Below are 25,481 nucleotides of genomic sequence, written 5' to 3'. Positions count from 1 at the left end.
TAAAGCTATACTGATGGCGATCTTTCTTTGTCTCTATCTCTTCACCTTCTTCTTCTGGGCTTCGATGGCTCTCCGCTTCTCCTCCAGCTTCATCCTCAGCTGAATCATCTCCGAGGCTATAATGTGGGAGGGGTCTCTGGGGGAGGGCGTTACTGGAGAGGGAGATGTGATCGGCAAAGGAGGCGTCGACAACTACAAGAAAAATGCAAAGATCATTGATATGAATAGTATGCAAACAACTAACCTCACTCCAAATGGTATTTCTGTCTGCAACAAGGAGGACACACCAGGACACGAACCTGAGAGGAAATGCTTTTTGGCAGGTGTGTGTACGGCACATTGAGTTCGGAGCTCTCTGGTGTGGTTCCTCCGCTACTCCTTCCCTCCAGCTTCCTGAATTTCTGCTCTGCGAAGCTCGTCATCCGGACCATGCCGCCTCCAGAGGACGAGGCGGGGCTGACCGTGTGGGATCTGGGCGTTGTGGGTGCTGGACTGGAATAGGGGGAGCTCCTGTCGCCTCCATCTCCCCTCTCACCCACGGGGGCAGCACCGCCCGCCACTTTCCGTCCTCCTTCCCCGCTGCCCTCCTCCTCCTGCTGGTCAGGCAGAGGGCACGACCGGGTCACGGCCTCACAGTCTGGGTCTATGTCTGAATAGTCTCTCAGAGAGGACGAGTCCTCGTCCAAGCTTTGGATGTCCTCTGTCCTCACATGGATGCCCGTGTCAACTTCATCAGTGGACAAAGAGTTGGGGTCGTGGTCGTTCAGCCGAGCCTTAGCTGAACCCAGGTCGTCTCCTTGACCTTGGGCCCCTGGAGGGCCTGAAGGCTCCGCACCGTGGAGAAAGAAGCCATTGTCTCCGTCCCCCCCGCCGAGGCTAGCGTGGGGCCTTTCAGTGTCGTGGATAATCTTCAGGGCCTCCTCGATGCTCGGAGGAGTTGATGGGCTGACGTGGCCGCTGCGGTTGCCGTGACGATTGTTGGGGCTGTGGTTGCTGTCTGGGAGGACTCCATTGGAGTACCTAGAGACGGGTTTGGGTAAAAAACGGTTTGAAGTAACAGTTTATACTTATATACTTCTCTCTTCTTTGTCTCTTCATGCAGTTTGAACATTTTTAAATTAAACTTTTTTTTTAGCAGAGCCTGAAAGTCACACATTCTTTGTGGGATCTAAGCTAATTATTTTGTGTTTTATCTGTAAAGTTTACATGTACAATGAACTGTTGAAAGTTGACGGGCAACAGAAACAAACTAATCTTACTGGTTACACAGATATAATAAGGATCAATACATCCTTTTATCATTTAAACACACAAATGTCCAAATAAATCAATCAATCAATATAAATAGCTTTGATCAGACTCTAAAGTGTTTTATTTAAAAGCCATCATTTCATTTATCTCTGGTATGAAAAATTACTGAACCCCCAAAATAACAAAACAAGGATAGAAGTGTCTGTTATTTAAAAATCCCTGCTGTACCTGCTTTGGTTCTTGCGTGAGAATGTGTTGCTCCGCCCAAGGGATTTCTGGGAGTTGAACTCGTCATCCTCCTCGGGTATATGTCTGCTCTGGCCGTTTGCGTCGACGGGCATGAGGGAGAGGTGGCGCTTCATGCCCCCTCGGGGTGCATAGTGAACTTTGAACCCGAGGCCGTCACTGCTGGCGGAGCGGGTCATACCGCGGAGGGGGGGCCCTTCACAGGGCGGGTCTCCGTCCAGAGGGATCTCAAAGGAGATTCCCCGACAGGAGGAGCTGAGGGAGGAAGGGAATACATCGTTGGTTTAATGGCACCACTTCACAGATGTAAGTGGATGAATTTCATCTGCTCTTGCTGAGCCACAGTGGAGGTTAGGTACTAACCGTTTTTCTTTGGGCCATGTCCCGACACAGCCATCCACGTAGGACATGGAGGTAGACCTCTTCATTATACCTGCTGCAGACAAAGAAGGTTCTTACTGGAGGCTATAAATCCCTTCTCTCAACATCAACATCTTTGGTTCACAGGTTAAGTGCTCTATGATAAATAATAGCTAAATCTGTGTAACCCTCCAAAACATAGCATAAGGAACTGCATGTACGTACATCAGCCACTAGAGGGCCTCAGGTTTCAAAAACCTCCTACATCCACACATTCTTCAGTTCTGTGCTCACGCCTCAGATAATAGTGTCATGTCTGTTTACCACACCAGTATGTTTGGTCTGACAAAGTAGTGGTCGAGGTCCGTGAAAGCTGTTGATATGAATAGTGATACCGTATGGATTTGTACAGATGGATTACACCTATCGTACCCTGTGCAGGGGTCTTCTCAGGGCTGTCGGGGCCGTCCTCATAGCTCTGTTTGATTGGACTGGACACAGGAGCCATATTTCTACAGGATGATACAGGATCACAGGCTGCAGACAGACAGACAGTTAATCAGTATTCAACAGCAACCTCCAGTTAGTTATTAGTTAGCTGCTAGCATGCATGTATGCTAAACTGCCATCATCATCATCTTTTTCTTTTTTTGCCCTGGTGATGGGGTTATGGGCTGATGGGGTGGGGTGGGCGGGAGGGATTTGGGAGCTGTTGTGTACACTTTAAGTGTATGTTTTGTGTTGTGTATATGTGACTGTATTGTATTGTATTGTATTGTATTGTCTGATTGTTTTGATGTATAGGACCCCCTGGAAGACGAGATGATGCATCTCAAGGGGTTATCCCTTAATAAATTTGAAATTTGAAATCTTCATCGTTATCATGATAAGAATAGCATGCTGATGATGTCATTGTTAACTTGTACTGTACCGTTTGGATCGAAGACTCTGGGTTGTACAAATGAGGGTTTAACCACTTCAAACCACCAGAAAAGCTCAGCCATAAACACCAGGTAGTTACTCTGCAAGACCACACACACACACACACACACACACACACACACACACACACACACACACACACACACACACACACACACACACACACACACACACAGACCTTTAAGTAAGGTTAATGTTGCAGTCATATATTCAGCTGTTTATTAGTGTCATTAGCACAACATTTGTCTCTGAGCTCCTTCTCACTGTGTCTCTGTTAAGATGTTAGATGAGCTCCAATCGCAATATCATACAGCATTGTGACAGATCAGTCAGGTCACGGCCTGCAAACCGTTGCTAGGTAACAGGCTCAGGCGTGTGTGTGTGTGTTTGACAATTAGTACGTGTTTCATAGTCTGCATGTTTAATGAAAACTGCCAAACCCATCATCTGGAGTTCAGTTTAAATATGTCACATGTGCCCAAATCAATGATGACTTCCTTCATGTTCGAAACAGAAAGGCTCTCGGGGCTCCTTCACATGATTCATCTGGACGACACCTCTTTGTTAACACACACACATCAGTTTATTTACTAGCAGGGATGGAAAAGACCCAAATATGTATAACTGGATCTGGTTCTGATTGAGTGGTGAAGAGGCAGGGGCTGCTCTTCATCACCACTTTTCTCCCGCTCCTCCCCTCCTCTGCCTACTTGTCCAATTGTAGCACTACAGTCACTATAAACAATGCCGTGAATGAGAGCGGGAGGGAGAAATACAGAGCAAAGTGTGCACGAGTGTGAGAAGCGTCTGCTGAGTTGTTTTGAAGAACGGAAAGTCCCGGTCAGCTTGGACCGTGACTTGAATCCCAATGTTTCTACCCACGCTCCCTGCATACTATGCTCCCACACGGCCTCTGATGTCTGGATGGCACAGAGATGCTTTTTAGGTTGTACAGTATAAGCACGTCATTAATCAGAAACAAATGTTTGTGACATCTCAGCCCGAGGACTGACGCTCACTCTGAAGTTAAAAGATTGTGTTGTTTGGTAAGATGAGGGGCTGTGGAGGGGAGGGGACAAGGGAGGCAGGCAGAGACGGGTCAGGACTGTGAATCTCCTCAGAGCAGAATCTGTCCTCTGTGTTTGGGGGGGGGGGGGGGGGGATTCGGCTTGCAGCATTTGTACTAGAAAAGCACCAACACTCGCTTAGACACACACACACACACACACACACACACACACACACACACGCGCACAGGCTGTTATATTCATTTAATCAGGCAGTAAAGAGCTACCCACTGTTGCAAAATGATCTTTCTGTCCCTTCTAATACATCCACACACACACACACACACACACACACACACACACACACACACACACACACACACACACACACACACACACACACACACAGTAACAACCCCCGTGAGATCCAATCCTGCTCATGCACATTCATCATGAAACTTTTCCTTGCATGACTCATTTTTGCCTATTTGTAATTTCCCTCCCGAACTCTCCTCGTTCGCCAAAACCCATTTTCTTTCTTCCTCTGACTGAATCATCGTGATCAAACTGGCACTGTCCACACCCTCCACACACACACGTCTCTTCTCTTTTAAACATCTGAATGCAATCCTTACCTTTATGGATGCGTGTGCGTAGAGCATGTCCTCCAGGCTGAAGTGGCAGCAGTGGTTGAGGTTGCTCCTGCAGAACTCCTGCACCAGCTGGAGGTTGTACAGACTGTCAGCCAAAGACATGGTCTCCTTGAGGCAGATATCTGCTCCGGCAGGGGAGGGGTCGCACATAAACACACACCAGGGAGGAGTGATAGCACAGCCCAGACAGGAAGACGAGGAAGAGATAAGGCATAGTTATGGTTAAAAAAAAGGAACCTGAGTGCCCTGCTTTTCCCACTAGAATTTGCACCATATGCAGTGGCTGATTTGAATCACTACAAATCCTTGAAAAAATTCACGGCACACATTTTTCAAGTCCCTCTGGATGAATCATCAGGATTTATCACCTTCCTGTAAGGAGGGCCCTGCACATGTATAATGTCCAGGCACAACGGAACATTACAGCAGCTGATTTCTCTGGAATGATGTCGTTCTGTACTTTACTGCCCTCCTTTATTATTCTTACAGTAAATCAAGCTGCCAGCGAGGATACCTAAATCAACCCACTTCCACATATGGTCCACATGTGTATGAGCGCCCCGCGGACTATATTCAATCCCAAGAGCCTCAGAGCACCGACACGACAGTTGTTTATCTCTGAAATAGCAGCCAGCGACTCCTCTTAACGGTTCCCCGTTACACACCCGTCCTGACCAATCACAGCCCTACTCTGGGCATTTTTAGAAATGAGGGCGTGGACGAGTTGAGAGGAAACGAGTCTTTGTTCTCCGTGTGTCTTTCCTGAATCCTCTCTGCCTCACAGCGCCTTGCTTTGGTAAACATATAAAACAACATCCTCCATTTGGATCATTAAAAGGCTTCTACACTATCAGCATTTGTTATATTGAATTGACTTACTTTCTTATACATTCAAAAGGGGAGAAAACTCCCTGAAAATGAGAGCAAATTGATGATAATCGTGCCTTTTGTTTGAAGCCCTCTTTTCAAATGTATGTAGCAGTGAGAGCAGAGAAGAGCCTCCTTTGTGCTGACAAGTTGAGACTGAAAGTCATTGTGGTTAGCTCATTGTTTGCCCTTTCTTATTGTATAAGTGAGTGGACTTTAGTTTATATGCTGTTTGCAATAATGACAATCAAAGTGGGCGTGTCTGGTGAGATGAAGTGGCCGTGTTGACGGATAGCGGTCCCACCTTCCAGCCTGACGGCCTGCGGGCAGTAGAAGTGCAGCAGGGTGGTGAGGGCACAGCCGTCCGTGTTGTCCTTCAGCAGGTTCTCCACCAGGGGGAGCGGTGGAGTGCTCCTCTGCTGGGCATGCTCCCTCCTGTAGCGAGCCTGAAACCATGGCAACGGCACAAAGACATCACCTATTTGTGTCACCGGGGTGGATGTGTACAGCTGGCTCTCTAATTGCGGGTGCAACATCTGCAGAAACACTTTTCCTCTGCATGCACCAGCGCTCACGCACAACTCCATCACAAAGGTGTTTCAAGCACAGGGTGGGCTTCAGGCAAACACTGCAAATAACTCACCATGCAAATCATTAGATTACCATCTTAATTACAGTCTTCTTCAATTTGACACTCGAGCACTTTGCTCCCTTTCACTGGTTGTGACGAGCGATTGGTTGTCCAGAAGGAATGTAAAGAGTGAGTTGTTTATATGTCAGAGAGGCCATGTGATTTAACGTTTAATAATAATTTCTGCATCCATCCTTTCTGTCTCTCGAGGCCTTTAAAAACCACAGAATACAACCAAATACTCCTCAGGGTATCAGTACCCATAAACTATACACATAGTACGCTATAGTGGCGCCACGTGTTAATTTTATAAGAGATACGATAGAAGCTTTAATAACAGCAGCTCTAACCGCCTCACAATACCGTGTATGGGACTGTGCCATTAGTTTCTTATGTGTTCAAGTCTTACAGAAGATAAATGCCTGGTTTTCTATGATCATACTAATTGGACGGCTCTTCTGGGTAGATTGCACGACTGTAAGCGTGAAGTTTAAAACGGTTATTATATCATTCCATCAGGCTGCTGTGAATGTGGGGACGATGGTCGGGTGGGAGTATGGGACCGGGGTATGATGGGGGGCTTACATGCAATGAGGGGAACGGAGGGGATATACGGTGAAGTGGTGAAGGAGGCAGCTGGTGCTGGTCGGTGAAGACGACTGCTACAGAATGGATGGACTTACAGGTACTAATCTCCAGTACCATTTGCTAGGAGACTTGATGGTGGACGATGATTGGACAACAGGAGAGAGTGAGAGAGGCGTTAGGCCGACGGCAACAATAACAGCTACTACAGCTGGGACTGGGTGAGACGAACCCTCTAACACTGAACTCAAAGGGTGTACAATCCTCTAAATGTAATCTAGCAAACAAAGGACCGTCTCCCCTCTACAAATAAAATCTGCAGCAAAAAGGTGCTCTCTTAAAACATAATGCAAGTCTGTTAAATTCCAACCAGAATAATTCCTTATAAAGAGCTATTAAAATGGACTGAAGTCACATAACAAACAATTCTCTGGCAGAGATACTTGAAATATCTGTGTGTACAGTTGGAAGCTTGTTAGCATGCTGATTAGCTCATAAACACTGAACACAAAGTGCAGCTGAGGCTCGTGGTTTTGGAGTTTGGACGGTATTTGGTCATAAACTCCGGGGTTGATCCTCTGGGGAACACAAATGTACAGCATGTCATAGCAGTCCATAGAAGTGTCGAGGTATTTCATCTCGTGTTGGGAAACGCTTTGTCCAAAACATTCCACCAAACTTTATTGAAGCCCATGGAGTTGTTTTTTTTAGATGTTTTAATGTTGCAAACTAACGAGGAGACAGAAATGGGAGCTAAAACTCTGTGATGGAAGTCCTCCAAGCTACAAGCTTCCATTCACAGCATCCACACACACACACACACACACACACAGACGCTGAGCTTTTAGTCATGAGACCGCAGTTAAAGAGTTTTCACACCAGCCCAGAATAGATGTGATGAGACCGAGGAGCGTCTTGTGCTTGTGTGTGTGTGCTTGTGCGTGTGTGTGTGTGTGAGTGTGTGTGTGTGTGTGTGTGTGTGTGTGAATGGACTTCTTTTAAAGCTGATAAGGCAGAGAGGGAGCTGTGTGATGGAGTGAGCAGTAGGAAGCAGCTGACTGACGCCGAGCGTACGTCGTATTCCCTCTTCCCTCGGTGCAGCTCGTTGCCTGAGTGAGTCTGGGAGTCGGCGTTGGACGGGTCACAGACCTCGTGTGTGTTACCGGCTCACAGAGCAATAATGCAGTGATTACTCTCACAACACGACACACAAACAAGACGGTGATAAAAGCTCCTTCTAAACTGATGTAGCTGCTGTGACATCACACAGCTCTTTGAAGAGAAAAAGGTCCACTGAGGGAACACTCGTGAGTCGTCGTGACCATTTTACAACCTGTGGCATGATTACAGTTAATCTATGATAATGCCATTGTTGCTGTGTGTCCACCACAGATTAAAATGTCTGATTTTTAACTCATGGGGTGGAAGTTAGTATAGGAAATCATGGTTCCCAGAGGATGAACCCTCCTTACGTTGGTGATCCCCTGACCTTTTTTCTAACACCACCATAAGTTGACTATTGTGGTTTTTGAGTTTAGAAATTCATGTCCCATCTAACATTTTAGTATAGCACCAAATACTTAAATTCCACCTTATTTCCACTTTTAGAGCTAACTTAGAAAACGCTAACATGTTAAACTAAGAGGGTTAACATTATTTGTTAACATCAGCAACTTGCCATCGTCACTGTGAGCACGTTTCCATTAGCATTAAGCTAAAGGACCGCAGAGCAGCTAGCACGGCTGTGGACTCTAAAGTCCTAATGAAACGGACGTTAGAGAGACTTTAGCTTCTGTACTGTGAGAACAACCCAGGTGATGAGGAATATTTGAGCAGTGTATTGATTATACAAATAAATCTGCATTTTTCTGCATATATTTAGAAATGGGTGCACAATTTGGCCGGGTGTGTGATTTAGTGTAAAAGGGTTGAAACAGCTTTTTAATTGAATCTGACCTTTAACCTCTCAAGACAAAGATTAGCACACTAGTTAACTGAAGCCATCTTTGCAGCCACACAGGTTACCATGGCAACCTATCAGTGTTTACATCTTTGACTTGGTATAGACTTGGAGGAAGTCTACCTCTTCATTCCCGTGGTTGTATGTTTCCCTGCGTACGCTAGCAGTACGATTATACTTCTTCCTCCGTGTCGCTGGTTTAGAGCGCCGACCCGAGGCGAGGGGTCGTGACCTTATCGGCCAATGTGCTGCAGCCTGACGGTGGAGTGAGGGGAAGAGCACAGCGGCAGACTGCTGTGTGTTTGTCCCAGACAGCGACTCGCTGTGTCACATGGCCCTTACATAACCACGAGGCCTGCAGGATGACAACACCGGCTCTGTCTGTCTCACTGTCTTTAACTACAGCTGAGCGGCTCTCTCCATGTCTCCCACTCCGGTGTCATTTCTCCTCCCTCCCTCTTCCACATGTCTTTATCTCCTCTAACAGCGGTGCTGTGACTCTTGCCAACATTTCTCTGCAGCTGGTCTGAGAATGAGTTCATTTATTCCTCTGATTTACAGACATGTCCTAATGCCTGAGTCAACGGAGGACATATTTAAAATCTTATACCTTTAAATATCTAACACATGGGAGACAAAACAAACCTATTGAAAAATGGCTTAAAACTCACAACAAAAGCAAATCAGATAAAGACATGTATAGATAAAGGTTTTTCTTGCTGTTCTCAAAGTAGTAGTTTGTAGAAATAGACTCATTTGTTGCTGAGAGTTAATGAGAAGGTTGATATTCTCATAGATGACTTTAGTTTCATCCCAAAGTCTTGAAATAAGGGCGACACAGCAAGCCTCGCTTTTTCTAAAGAAAAATACAAAAATATGCTGACAACACCTCAAAAGCTCACAAATGAATGTGCTGTATTTGTCTCAGTTTAATTTGTCCACAAACAACAACATTTGGGCCGCAAGAAACTCCTTCTAAAACCCCAAATTGTAATTTTTACTTTCGGAAGACATCTGTTAATCTCTTTAATCTGTTAATTAGTGAGTTTTAGAGATGCTGGTGGGAAGAGTTTGACCTGACGGAAGCAGGTAGCCAAGCTAGCTCCGTATTTAAAATGCAGAATAAATGTTGAAATATCCCTTTAAACCCAGCTTTGCTTGGATCACTGACTGAATGTTTGTGTCCGTGTGTTCTTACTTTGTTTGCTGTTGTGTTCGACTCCTGGAAGGAAGCCTCTCTCAGCTTTTGCTCTTCGACAAGGATGTCCCTCAGGTGATCATTCACCTGGACAGAGAGAGTGGACAGACAGACAGAGAGAGTGAGACAGACAGACAGAGAGAGTGAGACAGACAGACAGACCAAGGTCAGATTTCAGACAAGCATGTTGTGCACACAGAGACTGAATGGTGAGTCTGTGATGGAGAGAGGAGAAACAGGAGACTCCTCACATAAAAAGAGAATGTTTCACCACCTGCTCTGTCGTTGAGCCGTTGATGTTAAATATCACCGTAACCTGATGCAGCTACAACATGCAGCTGACCTCCAACAGTATTTTTCTTAGAAAATATCCCCCTTTCTGTACAATTAGTGCTTTTCTGCCCCTAAAGCTTACGTCCACACATGTCTATGTCTCAGGGCGACACAGAGACAATGGCCAAAGTGTTTTCTAATGTGCGTGTCTGTAAACGTGTCGTGTCCCCGTCGGTCGCTGGAAAAGTACACGAGCTTCTTCAGGGAGGAACGTCAGGGTCCATGATACGATTAATGGACTAATACGCAGCACACTGGGGCTCCATTATTTAACCCAGAAGAACCCACAACACATCTTAAAGTTATATCAAATAAATGAAATCATTAATTATGTTCACATTTGTTTAAATGTGCTTTGAATTCAACAATATAAAAATAATATATTAAATACAAATAAGTGAATCGGCTAGATTAATTGTTACATTTCTAATGATAAACTGTTAAGGTTACTTTTTGTCATTCATTTTTTACAACCTATTTGTGTATAAATATGTTGTGTATCTATAATATGTAATAAATGTGGGCAGAACAGTTTAAATGTAACGCATCACTTGTTTTTAAAGCATTAGAATTGTTAAACGACGTCCATTTAGTAACAAATAAACAAGCTTCTTGAAATCAGCTAGTTCGGTCAAATGTGCATGAAGATGTCATTTATGAACTTGATGGGTTGAAGTTGAGGATATTTTAAGTGTGGAAACGGTTTTAACCCTTAAGAACCACCGTGGCTCGAAGTAGAATTAAAGCACCATCAACATTCCCTTAACATCTGCTGTAAGACCAGTAAAAGTGACTAAATAATCTGTAAAAAGAAGAAATAAACTAAAGCTTCCAATCCCAGAGACTTAACCACTGCCCTCTTAAAGCTTCCAGCCCACACCGGGTCTGACGTCACCCTCCCGATCCTGCTCTAGCAGACCAGAGGAGGATAGATGGAGTCAGTTATCTCTCATGACAACAGCTGGTTGCCTCCAGCTCTTCATCCACCACACATACCTTGTTGATCCAGGTGGCGATGGCGTCCTCGGTGTCGTAAGGCAGCTCCTGGGCGTGTGCGTGGCTGTGCGAGGGCTCAGCGGAGGAGAACCTGTTGATGCAGGACATCACCCGCTCCACGCTCACCATCTCCACAGTGTACGCCATCATCAGGGTGTCTATCAGCGCCAGGTGGGAACTCTGTAGGAACATGAGCAAAGGTCACTCCACCACTTATTCCCAAAAGGAAGCATCAAACTGGTGATTAAAGGCCGAACTTTGTATTTCCATGTAGTGCATCACACTGACGGTAGAAACATCATTTCTGTGTATTTTTAAACACCAAGTGACCAAAAACTCATTAGATAAAACAAGTTCCCGAGTGATGTGATGACATCACAGGTTTCAGATTTCTAGAAGAGAAACATTGATTATTTGAACACCTGATGATGTCATTTCCTGGGAAAACAAATACAGATTTGTCTTGAGTCTAAATATTCCCATACCGTGGTATTTCAGGGGCGTTTTACTTCTATTTTTTTAGTTACAGTAGGAACCAACATCACCCTGGCTTTACTTCCTGGATTCTCATTCGTGACCTTCAAACAGAGCTCAGTCAAGCCACTGTGCTGGTGTTTGCTGTGTAATCAAGGATCTTGCATGGTTGCTAGATGTGTATGTAGCAGACCCAGGTTCCTGTACCAACGGTACATCTGCAACGCTTCCAACACCCCGTCTTGTGAGGTCATCAGAAAAGGTTTTGTGGACACCAGGAAGTTGCTGAATCTTTGGAGAATCAAAGCCATCCTTCCAACCGCCCTGAAACCCTCTCCTGAACGTCTGCACACGTAGGACGGCCGCTCTAGTCCACATATGACCTAATGGGGTTTTACCAGCCATCAACACCTACAGCACACAAAGCGTGACATTCTCCTGGCCTTTCTAATCCCATTCCAGGCCGGTCAGACCAGCAGACCTCCCCTTCCCTTTCCTGTCCAACCACCGGGTCAACTCAAAAACATTCACCCTCCTGTGTGTGTGTGTGTGTGTGTGTGTGTGTGTGTGTGTGTGTGTGTGTGTGTGTGTGTGTGTGTGTGTGTGTGTGTGTGTGTGTGTGTGTGTGTGTGTGTGTGTGTGTGTGTGTGTGTGTGTGTGTGCAGCCGAACTGAACAAACACCTAGAGTCAGGTGCTCTGTGACCCAGGTGACTGTCGAGCACAGGCCTCTATTCATAACGGCGTCTCTTCTAACAGCCAGAGTGACTAAGTGTTTCCCCCAAGACATCAGCGACTGATCCAGGACCCTGACTGTGCTGGTGCTTAATGTCTGCCAGTCTAAACAGCCAGCCTGTACCAAAGCAACATGGCTGCTAGAAGCAAACTCCTCCTGGAAAGAAGTGCTGAGATACTTGAACAAACTGGACTTATGTGTCTGATCTTAGGAAATAGAGAGGATGCCGACACTGGCCTGTATGATGATGCATGCTGGGGGATCATGATGATGCATGCTGGGAGATACGTATCTTACACTGAAACGCTTCAGCTGTAGTGAATTAAATGTGTAAACGGCATCGTTTGGATCGCAGTCTGGTATGAAACAGTCGACAGACAGGATATTGCCATTATATTGGCAGACAGGATATTTGACATCGCATACATTCTCATCCAGAGGTACAGTCGCCGGTCTGACTGACAAAGAGAGGGATAGACAGACAGACAGACAGGCTGGCAGACAGACAGACAGGGGAGAGACAGCCCAAGCAGCTTAAACTGGAGCTGAAGATCCAGAAAACATGATTTCCATGAAAACCCACTAAGCTTTCTCTGTGATTGAAGCTTTTCTGAACTCCCCCCCCCACACATCTTTAATGTTAAGAAGCGTGTGTGTGTGTGTGTGTGTGTGTGTGTGTGTGTGTGTGTGTGTGTGTGTTCACGCGACGAAGAAGCCATTTGAATTTAACTAGTAATGACAAATCACTTTGTCAATTGTTTCATTGGCGTTTTTGTAAATTAACATTTGCATTTATAAACCAAACAAGGAGAATGAGAGGGAGAACAAAAAAGGGGGAAGATGATAATATTTTTCTTTTTGCTGAGAGTAGACTTAGAGTAATAACACACAGTACAATAGTTACAGCACTTAACTAACCCTAAAGTGTGTTGTAGGTTTGTTCTCACCGTTTCTAAAAGGACACATCTACATGCATGTGTGTACATTTGTGTGCATGTGTGTGTGCACAAGAAGACAGGCTGTCTGCCTGTCTGTCTGTCTGTCTATGGAGACACTGCATACATATCTACACACCGTTCTTACTGTTGACACTACTGCATGGGTTTAAAAGCCATGTGCAGTCTATTATCCCTTCACAAAGACCTCGGTGTGTGTGTGTGTGTGTGTGTGTGTGTGCGCGTGTGTGCATGCGTGCGTGCGTGTGTGTGTGTGTGCGTGTGTGTGTGTGTGTGTGTCCACAGAAGCAAGTCTAAACCACTGATGGTGACAGACACGCCTTATAAGGCTGTGGAAATGGCACATGCTGGTCATAAAGAGCCGCAATGCTTCACATCACTCTCAGGAGCATCACTACTTCTGTCAGTGTGTGTGTGTGTGTGTGTGTGTGTGTGTGTGTGTGTGTGTGTGTGTGTGTGTGTGTGTGTGTGTGTGTGTGTGTGTGTGTGTGTGTGTGTGTGTGTGTGTGTGTGTGTGTGTGTGTGTGTGTGTGTGTGTGTGTGTGTGTGTGTGTGTGTGTCCTTGATCAAAGGCATCTATAGGAAAGCACGATACAGCTGAGCAAACAGATAATCAAAGTCGTTCTCAACAAAGAGGGTCCGTTGGCTGCAGGTAGACGGCGAGAACACGAGTGTTTTTGTCGTACAACTTCACACCTACACGTCACGCTGGAATCTGAGTGTGTACCGTTTATCCACTAAAAATAATCACCCCTCTCACCCTCACACACACGTCCTAACCAAATCCTGCAAAGCTTAGCTATTCGGCGGGAGGCTTTTAGTGGAGGTGCACGTCCCTCTGCAGGAAAATGAAATTACCGCTGCGGCTCCGTCTTCTCCGCCACGTTCTCCTCTCGTCGTTTAAACACGTGGAGGGCAGTGAAGTCGGAAAAGTAAAGCGAGACACGGGCACACAGGCCATGTGCACACTGCTGGTGGAGGACTTTGGAGGTGTGTGAGTGTACGTGTGTGTGTGTGTGTGTGTGTGAGGAGGGAGGGGGGGGGGCTCTCATTTGTGCACCAGACGTGTTCACTGTGAGACCCCACCCTCCACAGTGCTGCAGTAGTGCACATCACGTCTTCCTCCTCCACCCTCCCCTCTCTCCGTCGGCTCTCCTCCCCCGTCGTCTCCCTTTTGTCCCCTCCTCTCTCCTCCTCTTTCCAGATGGCCATATTTAACTGTGGGCCTTTTCCACTCCGTTCTCTGGCACACTCGCGTCGTCCCGTCCGCCAGAGAGGCAATACCTTCCCCATTCCTCGCCTCTCTATCTTTCCTTCCAGCTCATTTCCCCACCGTCCACCTTTCCTCTCTTCTCTTGCTCTACTTTCCTGCTTCCTCCTGGACTGCAGCCATATGGCAGCCCCCCCCTAAACTCCATCTTTCCCTCCGTTCCCTCCTCCTCCCTTTATATCCACTCCCTCTCTGACAGACTGCCATACTCCTCCTCCTCCTCCTTCCTGACATGTTATTCTTCTGTTGCACAGTATTTGGAAAACCGTGAGGTCATCATTTTCTCTACAGCCGAAATGAAAAGCCTCAACTTCGGCGTGACAGAAATGATCCTGCTGAGTCCACAAACACACAGGCAGTTCCTCCACTCCTCAGAAGCAATCTAACGAAGGCAGAAGGGCAGTAAGGACGGACACATTCATGTGAGTTACACCAATGAAGGTCAACAGTCGATGGGCTCCATTTGTCTACTTAACGCTGTCACTTAAACTGTGCACTAAATCACACACACACACACACACACACACACACACACACACACACACACACACACACACACACACACACACACACACAAACATGCACTTTCCTAAGTGAGAAGAGAGAGAGGGGCTGCAGCTACTCGCCGCCCATCATTCCCACCTTTAATCAATGGGTGAGAACAATCAGCTGTTAGCATCAACACATGCCCTCGGCTGGTGACTTTAATCATCCGCTCGCCTTTAAAAAAGGGAGAGCACAAAACGCCGGGCGAGAGAAACGTGTGTGACACATGATTTAAACTTCAATCAAATATGCAGGAGATAACAATATGCCGGTCTCATTTAATCCACAAAGATAAACGTTTTGGATGAGACGGGTAGGAAAGGACAAAAGAAGAGAGTTGAGGAGCGAAGGAACAGGAAGACAGACGAGGAGACGGAGTGGGAGAGCAGGGAGGGAGGGGGGAGAGAGAGCGTGCACTGCAATGCAGACACCTTTGGCGTCGGCAGAAGTGCCCGGTCTCCAGCCATGCATGTGGGAGCAGTCTGGAGCCGCAGAATCCAGTCCTCCTACCTCCTAAAGGTGGCGCTTCTAAAGCTGGAACAATCAGCTCAACAACAACAATTAAGTCAGTCAATAGGAGGTCATCAGCTATGATCGTTTCTTGAGATACTGATGTTAACACATGAACATTGCAGCTTTATGTCCTTCCATCCAGCATCCTGGCAGAATGTCTCTACGCCATGTTCACTCAGACACACGGAGACCCAACGCTGAGCGATGGGCTGCAATAGGAAACCCGGCATTAGCGGCCGTTTTTCTCTCAAATCTTCCAACAGTCGGCCACATGGAGCCGCACACACAAACACACACTTATTCCCCACGAAGACTCAGCAAATCACACGTCACAGCCAGTTATTTATCAAGCATTCGCTGCTTCCAGCGTCTCACATGGATCTGCTGCCTTTATATCATCGGAAATGTTATACGTTTGGGTTTCGGACAAGCAGCCATTTTTTTTGCGAGTACAATTAATTCAAATGAATCCTTCGGCTCTGATTTATTTGCTTCTGTGTTTTCTTGTGTGAGCATACGTATGAAAATCCAGTGATAACGTTTCACACATCATATCACCATGGCGACTAACATAATAAGCATTCTGAAGTGTGAAGACGAAATCTTAGGCAGAAAAAAAACATGCAAAAATGTAAATTAGAGAACCAGCAAGTGTGGGTGCGTCTCCACTCACCATGTGTATGGGCGTGCTGGTCAGATCCCTCTCAGTGACCAGGCGGTCCTGGTCCGTGACATACAGGCCTTTCTGGGCCAGCGCCTGGATGACGGCATTGTGTCCCAGTAAAGGTTTGACGGCGTCGCTGCGGAGGATCAGGCTTCCCGCCCGGCAGTAGAGCTCTGCGGACTGGAGCAGGCAGGCCACCGGGGGCTTCAGGTGCTCCTGGTTGTACTGGTCTCTGTATAAAGGCTCGGCCAGCTCCTCTGGTACGGCATCTGAGCAGACACACACACCCAGAAATAAGAGACAGGGTGTATGGGTTGATCGATATGCATCTCCTGCCCTCCAGACAGAGAAGCTGATTGCAGGCAGGCAATAAAAAAGAAGAAGCTATGCTGCAATTGTTTCTCTATTTTATTGCCTTTGTTGTTGCTATGGCTCTTCTACACTGTAGCTCAGAGCCTTCAGGGCCACAACCACCTCAAAGCTTGTTGCACACACACACACACACACACACACACACACACACACACACACACACACCCAGAAAAGATGGCGGTCACCACAAACGAACGTCATCACGGAGACGCATATTATTACAAAATGAGTTCAGTTGGAGGTGAAAGGCAAACGTGGGGTAGAGAGTTTTCACCGTCCACGTGTGCTTTTGTTGGTGCTTATCTGACCGGAGATCAGCATCGGACATCTCGTGAGCACAAAGTCACTGTGTGTGTGTGTGTGTGTGTGTGTGTGTGTGTGTGTGTGTGTGTGTGTGTGTGTGTGTGTGTGTGTCGAGTGTATAGGTGGAAGTGTGTGTTACACATCATGGAGTACCTTCTAATCCAGTTACCTCACCAAGTAAATCTGATTTGAAGAAAATAGCTGGACACACACACACACACACACACGTCCAGGACTCCCTCTTCTTTCTTCACGTTGTTGTTGTTAACCACATGTTGTGACTCAAAGTGACACGACACTAGTCATCAATTATATATATCCTCTATCTATGCAGCTCTATGTGTTCAGAGTTTAGTGTAGGAATGTGTGTGTCAGTGTGCGTGTGTGTGGTGACACACTTTATAACGCTGCATGCTCCAGTGTGAGTGTGTATTCCTGGTGTATGGGCTCATTTCCTCTGCCTTCCTCTGAATCACACTGAAGGAATATATTATGTTAATAATAATAGTAATACACTCTTAAAGGTACAGCATTCGGCTCCTGAATCGTCTGAAACAACCAAACTGTAGCAACCAAAGAGCTGCAAACAGAACATAATAACACTCAAACTCCAAAAGCTTGTGATCAGACCTCGGCGGTTTCACGGCGGCTGTGGTCGGAGCAGCCTCCCAACCTCCAACGGTGGAAAGAGATATTTAAAGCAACAGGCAGATGTTCGCCCACATCAACATCTATCTTATAACAAGCCCTCCTGTGTCTCCTCTCAACTATTACATCAATCCCCCTTTTGTCAGAATGTCCATGAAGCTGATTAATGGAGCTGTATTTAAAGACGCCGCCGTGAATACAAATGAGTGAATTAAAGGGACGTTGGTGTGAAGTTAATAACGTTGTTTTACTAGTTAGTTGAAAGTATTTCATCGGACATCTTTAAGCTTCGAGGTTAATAGAATGCTTTTTTAAAAAACCTTGAAAGAAGGCTACGACGGAGTGTTTTTCCTGAGTTCATGAAAATCTGCCTCGTCAAGTTAAAAACCTCCTCCTTTGTGTCGGCCATCAAAGAGGAAACGGACAGGAAGTAGCTGCCACAGGAAGTGCAGGCATGGAGAAGCCTGCTCCCCTTGGGATCTCAGCATACACAACACCAGGGTCAGCAGTGTTTATCTCTGAGGCTCTGTTAAAGTTGCTGAGCGAGCTGCGTTACCGCCTGTTATTACAGGTTATTACAGAGATTAAGACTTTATTAGCTTTGGTTTACATGTTAGTACGTAGTGTTGGCTCACTGTTCATTTAAAACCACTGATCTCCCATAATAGACCAGATAATAAAATAAATACTCTAAAACTGCAGTTAAAGGCACCTTTTAAACTATAATAGAATGACTTGTTAGCAAACCTTTTAGCTGTTTTTGGTTTCTACCACCTCCTGAGGGAAATATCTGCTTCTTTAGCCACTAAATGCTCCACTATGTTCACCAGCCGGTTACTAGCCGTGTCTAGCTGTCAGCTGGTGCTGGGCAGGTAGCGTCCAGTTGGTTATTGCAACTTTTTTTGCAAAAAGCGGGAGAGAAACTCTAGAGGATGGCGGGGGGCTAGGTAAGTCACAAATGATCTCTCATAGTATTCTGCTGCATCATTCCTAGTGCAAAACGTATTCCTGTACTGGATAATCAAATATGTAATTATTTTCCTACACAATGTGGTTTGAAAGGTGCTGGACAGCCTGAGCTCGCTTCTCATTTCATAAAGTCATGAAAATCTCTGCACGGCTGTTCAGCTTATCAACCGCAGGGAAGGAGGATGTTTCATTCAAGCCAATCTGATCAATCCCTCACAGTCCAGCCGTCTGTGCTGTCTGTGCTGCAGCTGATAGTGTGATATTACCCTTCTGCGTGCACTCACCGTCATATTTCAGTAAATATTCAAATCATAACAGCTTGCTGCTCGTGCATTGATTCCTTACAGTCCTCCCTCCTCCTCCTCAACATGTGTTTGGCTTGTTGTTGCGTCACTTGGACGTTTGAGCTGCAGAATGATGCATGTGCAGAGTTTCCCTAGAAAACTGTTTAAACATTCGTCCACTGAAGGTTGTTTATCAGCGCTCACTTAACACGTGGTCCAACGTGCAACCTGAAACCTCCGGCACTCGCCTGCGCTGACATCAGCTTCTGGACTGAATGTTTGCATTTTCATAGATTCTGGATTTCTCAATGAGAGGGGGGGGGGGGGGGGGGGGCAGGCGGAGTTTTATGTCTTGAAACTTGTCTGGGGTTCTTTAACACCACTTGAATACGTTTAGGTTAGCACCACTTCTGCTGGTATTTGCTCATCTGAGGCCGACAGGAGGACTGAAGTGTGGCGACAGTGAAGCTGTGAAATGAATAACACGTCCCCTCACAAACCTCCACATGTTTCCCATCAGTCCACATCTCTACCAAGCATCTTAAAGACCATTATTTTGATTTCATTGGTTTAACTTCAGGGCTTGTCCTCTTCACCCCCCCCCTTTACTTTCTCCTGCTACGCGGTCAGCGTAACCATCCGTCATTCTGAAAGTTTCCGTGAGATGAGAAACCGGCGCTCACTTGTCCGAACTAGGCCACACAAGGCTCCGAGGACGCCTCATGAAGTGGGCCACAGTTCTCGCCGGTGCTGCTGGGAGCTGAAACTGTGTCACCGGAGGTATGAAGGGAAAGAAACAAGGCGGCGGGTCTTATTGAACTAAGACACGTTGCTCTCGTAGTAAAAGATAGACGATAGATAAACTGTCAGATTAGATAGACGATAGATAAACACGGAGGAGCAGTTAAAGGCATTCATTAGGAGCCGGAGTAAAGAGAGCAGGCTGGCATGACTCCATCTTTATGAGGCCGCCGGACCACAGCAGACGGGCCAGAGATACTCGGATACATGTCGGAACTGAGATGAAACTTCATCACGAGAGACTTAACTGGCAACGCTTCTGATACTTGTGTCCAGATTAAGTTTAAGATTGTTTTTCTTTGTTTTATCTGATAAAACGAGATATTTCAAGATGGACATCAGTTACTATATTCTGACATTTCATGCAGATAAAGAGTTAATTCTCCCGTTTACAGCGACTCAATGGTGAGGTTTTGCTGCTTTTCATCATCTATTGTGATAGGAAGCAGGAATTTGGGATTTTTGTTTAATTTTTGGCTGCAAGAAATTCAGATAGACAGTTTTATTCCAGAATTAGACTCAGCAGATCCATTCTATGTGTCTATGACCTTTGTGTTTAAGGGTTAAGCCTCACTGGGGGGGTAATTAACGTCAACAGGTTAGATCAATAACACTGAGACATGATTGGAGCAGTGAGAGCAGATTTGACCTGTGACCTCCAGGGAGAGATTGTTATATGGAAAACTACAGAACTGCAAATCTAAATCAATGAATGGTATTAATTGGTTATTAATTGGTATTTCATAGAATAGAAAGAGAGGAAATATGTCCGTTTGTATTTATAACAATGAAGGACACTGTTTACAGCGTGGGTGTCTGATTACAGGCTGCTGTTTATCAAACATCTGTCCGTTTTTAGAGGATTATCTTTACAGTAGTTTCACCCAGAGGAGAGCGACGGAGAGGCGCCACCTACCCGAGCCGAACGCCTTGGCCACCAGCCACGTCAGGCTGCAGGAGATCTTGGCCCTGGTGAAGTCGTAGTGGTCGAAGCTCTTGATGGCCGGCACGATGAAGGTCCGTCTCACCGCTCGGTCGTCCGCCGCGTCCCCCATCTTCACCCCGCTACTCTGCGGCTGGAGGCTCGCTCAGCCGGAGGAATGCATCCCGACTGCGGATGACATCCCGTCCAAAGGAATTCAATGCAGCGAAATTTCCCCTTCTGCTTCAAAAAAAGAAAAAAGAAAAACCCGAGGGGGGAGAGAGGGAAAACAACTTGGAGCCCGGTGGCCTGGTGGTCGGAGCTGGATAGCAGAGGGCGCTCCTCGGTGTCCTCAAAGCCCGACGGCCCGGATCAGCAGCAGGATCTCTGGACGGTTCCTCCATTCCCTGACATGGTTCTCCTCGGGGTGTCCGACATAACGGAGCAGCTGTTCTCCGGAGGAGGAGGAGGAAGAGGAGGAGGAGGAGAGGCGGTCCAACGCGCCGCTTCACACATCAGCTAGAGACGCGGCTCGTCTCCATGTTGGTCTTCTGTCTCCCTTCCAACCTCTCTCTCTCTCTCTCTCTCTCTCTCTCTCTCTCTCTCTCTCTCTCTCTCTCTCTCCGCGGCGTCTTCTCTGCGGCACTGATAGGAGGATAGAGCGCAGTGCGCGTGCGCGACCCACCCACCCATTCTATTCAGTCAGACAGGCAGAAAGTAGCACAAAACCAAGGTGGAGTAAACTGGCAGTAAGGTTTCTGTCTAAACCCCAGGTGTTCTTTCGTTATCTGCCTGCCTGTCTGTCTGCCTGTCTGTCTGCCTGTCTGTCTGTCTGTCTGCCTGTCTGTCTGTCTGTCCATCTTTGATCACTTTTCCTATCTTTTTCCTTTCCTATCCTATTTAATTTAATTAATTTGATTATAATGCTAATGTTAATCAAAATGCAAGATTTTCAAAAAGCACTTTTTGTTCACGTGCGATTTATTTATTTACTTCTTTTATAAGTTGTTAAAGTTGTCAAGAAAATAAAGCGTGATTTTAGTTTAGGAGCTACATTTTTTAAGAATTTGGTATTTTCCATTGTTGTATTATGATATTTTCTCAAGTTTCTTAAAATGCCTCCACCATTTATTAAATAAGCAATAACACGAGCAGATTGAGTATGAAACAAGGCTTATGTTATACAGTGACATCGGAGAGGCTTCCAGTGTTGCTCAGTAAGGTCAAAGGTCAGCAGAAAACACAACACAAGGGGAAACACTACCTAAACACAATTATATGCACACAAACATAACAGTATAGGAGGAGATATGAGAAGAAATGTAAAACATTATCAACAAGGAAGTTATGAATTTCCAGTGTGAACTATTAGTCTGTCTGGTAAATCAGGCTGCAGTGTATATCGTGTATAATATAATATGTGTATATTATTTCAGTTTATTTGTTCTAGGCAAGCATATATTCTAGGCCTCCTTGTGGCCATCAGGTGTTTGTTTTCACGAATGCATTCATCTTCTGTTTGGATGTAGAACATGGAATAATAATAATAATCATGTTGGATACTCAAAGACACTTTGTGGAAAAGACACAAGATACTGCACCTCAAAACACACACACACACACACACACACACACACACACACACACACACAATATGTAATATATAATAAGATGTCTCTGATCATGTGAAGGGCAATGTGTAACAACTCTGCCCCCTAGTGTCGACAGTGGCTTCGTACAGCAGATGAGATCAGGAACTGTACTTCACACATCGGTCAGTAGATGGCAGTCCTCCTCTAAATATTCACCTGAAACCCTTGTTCTGCTCTCTTTATCCTCTGAAATCAATAAGAAGAAACTTAATTCCTCTTTTGACAGTTTTATTGAATTTCCTTCCAACAGGTTTTAAATTAAATCAACAGATCAGTGTGTGATTACTTCCCAGCGGTTGTTACAGCCATTTTAGTGTTAAAACAAATACAAATAAAAACATGATTTCACAAGTCTCTTTTTCTACAAATGCATTTTTTTTGTGTTCATCTTAAAGGTTATTATTACTCCTCTGCATCATCTTTGTCTGCACCTCCACCCAAATCCACTTTCATTTGAGAATCATTGCCAATCATAATGTACTGAGCGTTTTCAATGTGAATATTTTGTGGCTGCTGCTGACCCTGCGGCTCGAACGGCCCTCCAGCACCGAGGACCAGTTTTTCTGCCATGAAAAGTCTCAGGCTCTCTTTCTCCAGCAACTGTGCTGATGCATACTCTTTCATCAGCTGCGTTTGACAATGATTTACATGTGATAGTCTCTCCTTCCTCTCTATCGCCCTCTTCACTGTCTGCTCCGCTTGCCATATTTTCTTCTGCTGTCTAATCTTCGCTGGAGTGAAAACCTTTCGTAGTTTCCTCTCAAAGCTGCTGTTCTCCTCGAGTGAATTTATGGCCTGCAAGACGGTCGGGAGGCTCATTCTGGGCATGCGGTTCTCCCGCGGCAGCAGAGGGATGACGGTGTTGTACTTGTGTGTCTTGTTTATGGAGTTGATGAGGGCCGAGTCCATCTCCACCTCCAGCATGCGGGTGTTGAAGTTGCGGGTGAGCAGCAGGAGAGTGAAGGCCGAGTTGTTGATGGCGTTCTCCACGCACCTCAGGATGCTCCTCCCCGGGATGGCGAAGTCCACGGAAAATGTTGCGCCTTCGCTTTCGATGACCGCTTCCACTCTCTCCCTCATGCTCTCGGCCACATCTTCGTCCTCCGGGGCGTGCAGGATGACAAACGCGTAAAATTTCTCCTCTTCCTCCTCTTCTGCACTTCCATGCGTTTCATTCGGAACGGCCATCTTGGGTAGAAGGATGCTTGTTGCAGTAGGTATTGAAAGGTCTGGTCTACTTGTGGGTTTGGTGGTTTCATTCTGAGTTATGAGACTGTTTGACTTACTGCCTTCTGACGTTTCGTCCATCTTCGAGTGTTTCAAAGATGGAGGAGGTTCGCTGCATTGAGGCTGAGATGTGTGGCTCTGCCCGAGTTCACATTCCCCAACAAGGAGGACGGGATTCTTCAGTGTGGATTCATCACACGTTTCTGGGCTTCTTTTGTCGGCTTGAAATGAGGCGGTAGTAGGAATGCTTATCTCTAGATGTGTCGGATACGAGGGCATGGAAGAGGACGCCTGCAGTGGGCTGGGAAGACTGTGAGCTCCCCCAGACTGAGCCTCAGTCAGGGTGACTTTCAAAGTGGTGTTTCCTTCATCGGGGGTGCCGAGAGGATCACGGTAAAGCTCTGACCTGAGATCCTTCGAGGAGCACATCCCCGCTGCAAGCTCAGGCCCACAGACAGCATTAGCATCCTCTCTGAGCCGGTCGTACTCCAGACCCTCACTGTTGTCACCGGATAGTGCTCTCCCATACGCCACATTCCTCAGATGTGGATCACACAGCCTCTGTTCCGATAAAACCTTGAAAATACGAGCCAGCGGTGCCAAAGATTCTCCTGTGAGCTCTTGAAAGCGACCACAGTGAACGGCAAAATCCTCTGATTTCCCTTCACTCGCCTGCCACTTCTCTGCTAGATGGGTAGCGAGGTAGTTGTCCTTCAGCATCTGCAGTTTGTTCAGGGCCCGTTCCTCTTTCTGGAGAATGATCAGACACAAGGCGTGCACGATATTCTCCTCAGGAGACTCACCCAGCTGGAATGTCAGGCTCAGCAACCGTTCCTTATGTGTTTTAATAAGAATGTCCAAGACGTCTTTCAGTCCTGTCCCCGGATCCTCTTGTCCCCCGTGACTCATGTTCTTTTTGGTGCTACTCAGCCTCCTTTAACACAAGCTGGCGGCATCAAACGGGATTTTACGACATATTCTTCAAAACAGACTTCACTAGTTGAAGTGAGAGGTGCACCATTTCCTGGACATTCACGTTTCTGTAAAAAGATTAAAAAAAGAAGTTCAGATTTATGGTCAGATGACAACATGTTGGGCTTTTTGTTCCGACTGTGTACCAACAAAGCAAATGTAACATTTAATAGATCGAAGGTGGATCAAACTGAGACTCAAAGGATCATAAACCTGCTGACGTTACTCACTGGCATGGAGTCCCAGGAGCCATAATTGAACTGACTGCCTGTGATCCCGGCGCGAATAAGGAAGTCACTCAGAGTGTCCTTTTCCAGTTTAGTTCGAGCGGACGAAGAACGTGTCTGAACAGGAAGCTCTTAGTGCACGTTTCAGGCCGACTCCACGTGTCCAGAGTCTTCTCAACACTTCTGGGATCCAGATCATTGAGCGCGTGCCTCTGTGCCTGTAGGCCTCGGCCAGCTTGAAACTTTTACACAGAATGATGACGTCACTGCTTATGAAGTACGGGAGCTCTTGAAGGACAAAAGACACAAGCAGGAAGAAGGGGGGAAAATCAACCCTGCATACTACATACAGTCGCATACTTTAGAACATACTGCAGCTGTATACTGTACTAGATATTAATGCTGCACCTTGAACTTTGACCCTCTTGTTCATATATTTGCTTTGCAAAGGACTTTGGGTAGAAAAGCATACTGGCTTTCATACTGCATTTTACATACTGTGTACCTTTTTTATTTAGACGTATTAAAGAGTATGATAGTAAAGATGCTATATTCAAACGTTGACCAGCATTGCTGCTCACTTCTATAACATGTACTTTATGAAACCGTGTATTTCTCACAGCATTGATCCCCCCCCCCCCTTGTCCCCCAAGACAAAGACAACAACACTTATAGTGAAGTCTTGAGCTCCTTGTGCACAATGGAGCGCAGAAGAGGGAGAAGAATTCTGTCTTTTCTCCCGCCTCCCTCTCTCTCTCCCTGCTGAGAGGCCAGTGTATTTTTATCCACGGAGGAAACCTCCAACCCTGTATTTACCAGGGGTGGGGTCACTCTAAGGCAGAATGCAAGCCGGCATCCAATCCCTCAATACGGTGCAGACAGAGAGCCTCTGTTCTTAGTGAGTGCAGTGTGATATGT

The 25,481-nt window shown here is 46.2% G+C and overlaps 2 protein-coding genes across 6 annotated transcripts in view; both read right to left on the bottom strand.

The window, feature by feature from the left end:
* camsap2b (calmodulin regulated spectrin-associated protein family, member 2b) overlaps positions 1-21,037 on the bottom strand; it is a 29,092-nt gene extending 8,055 nt beyond the window's left edge. The window contains exons 1-13 of one of the 5 annotated variants that reach the window (XM_084007358.1): positions 20,480-21,037; positions 16,196-16,455; positions 11,030-11,209; positions 9,701-9,787; positions 6,641-6,673; positions 5,631-5,772; positions 4,442-4,581; positions 2,789-2,879; positions 2,290-2,394; positions 1,861-1,933; positions 1,480-1,752; positions 300-1,020; positions 46-192 (exon numbers count right to left, since the gene is read on the bottom strand). In XM_084007358.1, the coding sequence (XP_083863484.1) occupies positions 46-192; positions 300-1,020; positions 1,480-1,752; positions 1,861-1,933; positions 2,290-2,394; positions 2,789-2,879; positions 4,442-4,581; positions 5,631-5,772; positions 6,641-6,673; positions 9,701-9,787; positions 11,030-11,209; positions 16,196-16,455; positions 20,480-20,618 (2,391 nt within the window). In that variant the 5' untranslated portion in view covers positions 20,619-21,037. The remainder of the gene's footprint in view (positions 1-45; positions 193-299; positions 1,021-1,479; positions 1,753-1,860; positions 1,934-2,289; positions 2,395-2,788; positions 2,880-4,441; positions 4,582-5,630; positions 5,773-6,640; positions 6,674-9,700; positions 9,788-11,029; positions 11,210-16,195; positions 16,456-20,479) is intronic. The other 4 variants (XM_084007362.1, XM_084007359.1, XM_084007360.1 and 1 more) reach the window with 4 other exon arrangements.
* A 1,311-nt stretch (positions 21,038-22,348) lies between these two features.
* Positions 22,349-24,805, bottom strand: ticam1 (TIR domain containing adaptor molecule 1). The gene is made up of 2 exons (XM_084007642.1): positions 24,567-24,805; positions 22,349-24,404 (listed from the first exon to the last, which is right to left on the bottom strand). Exon 2 carries the CDS (start codon positions 24,271-24,273, stop codon positions 22,540-22,542), a length of 1,734 nt encoding a protein of 577 aa, XP_083863768.1. The 5' UTR covers positions 24,274-24,404; positions 24,567-24,805; the 3' UTR covers positions 22,349-22,539.
* Positions 24,806-25,481: the final 676 nt, after the last annotated feature.

The sequence above is a fragment of the Eutrigla gurnardus genome (genome assembly GCF_963514095.1).
Source record: "Eutrigla gurnardus genome assembly, chromosome: 4".
In the NCBI taxonomy this organism is placed as follows: Eukaryota; Metazoa; Chordata; class Actinopteri; order Perciformes; family Triglidae; genus Eutrigla; species Eutrigla gurnardus.
The sequence above is the reverse complement of the archived record's forward strand: the minus strand, read 5'-3'. Positions and strand labels throughout refer to the sequence as shown.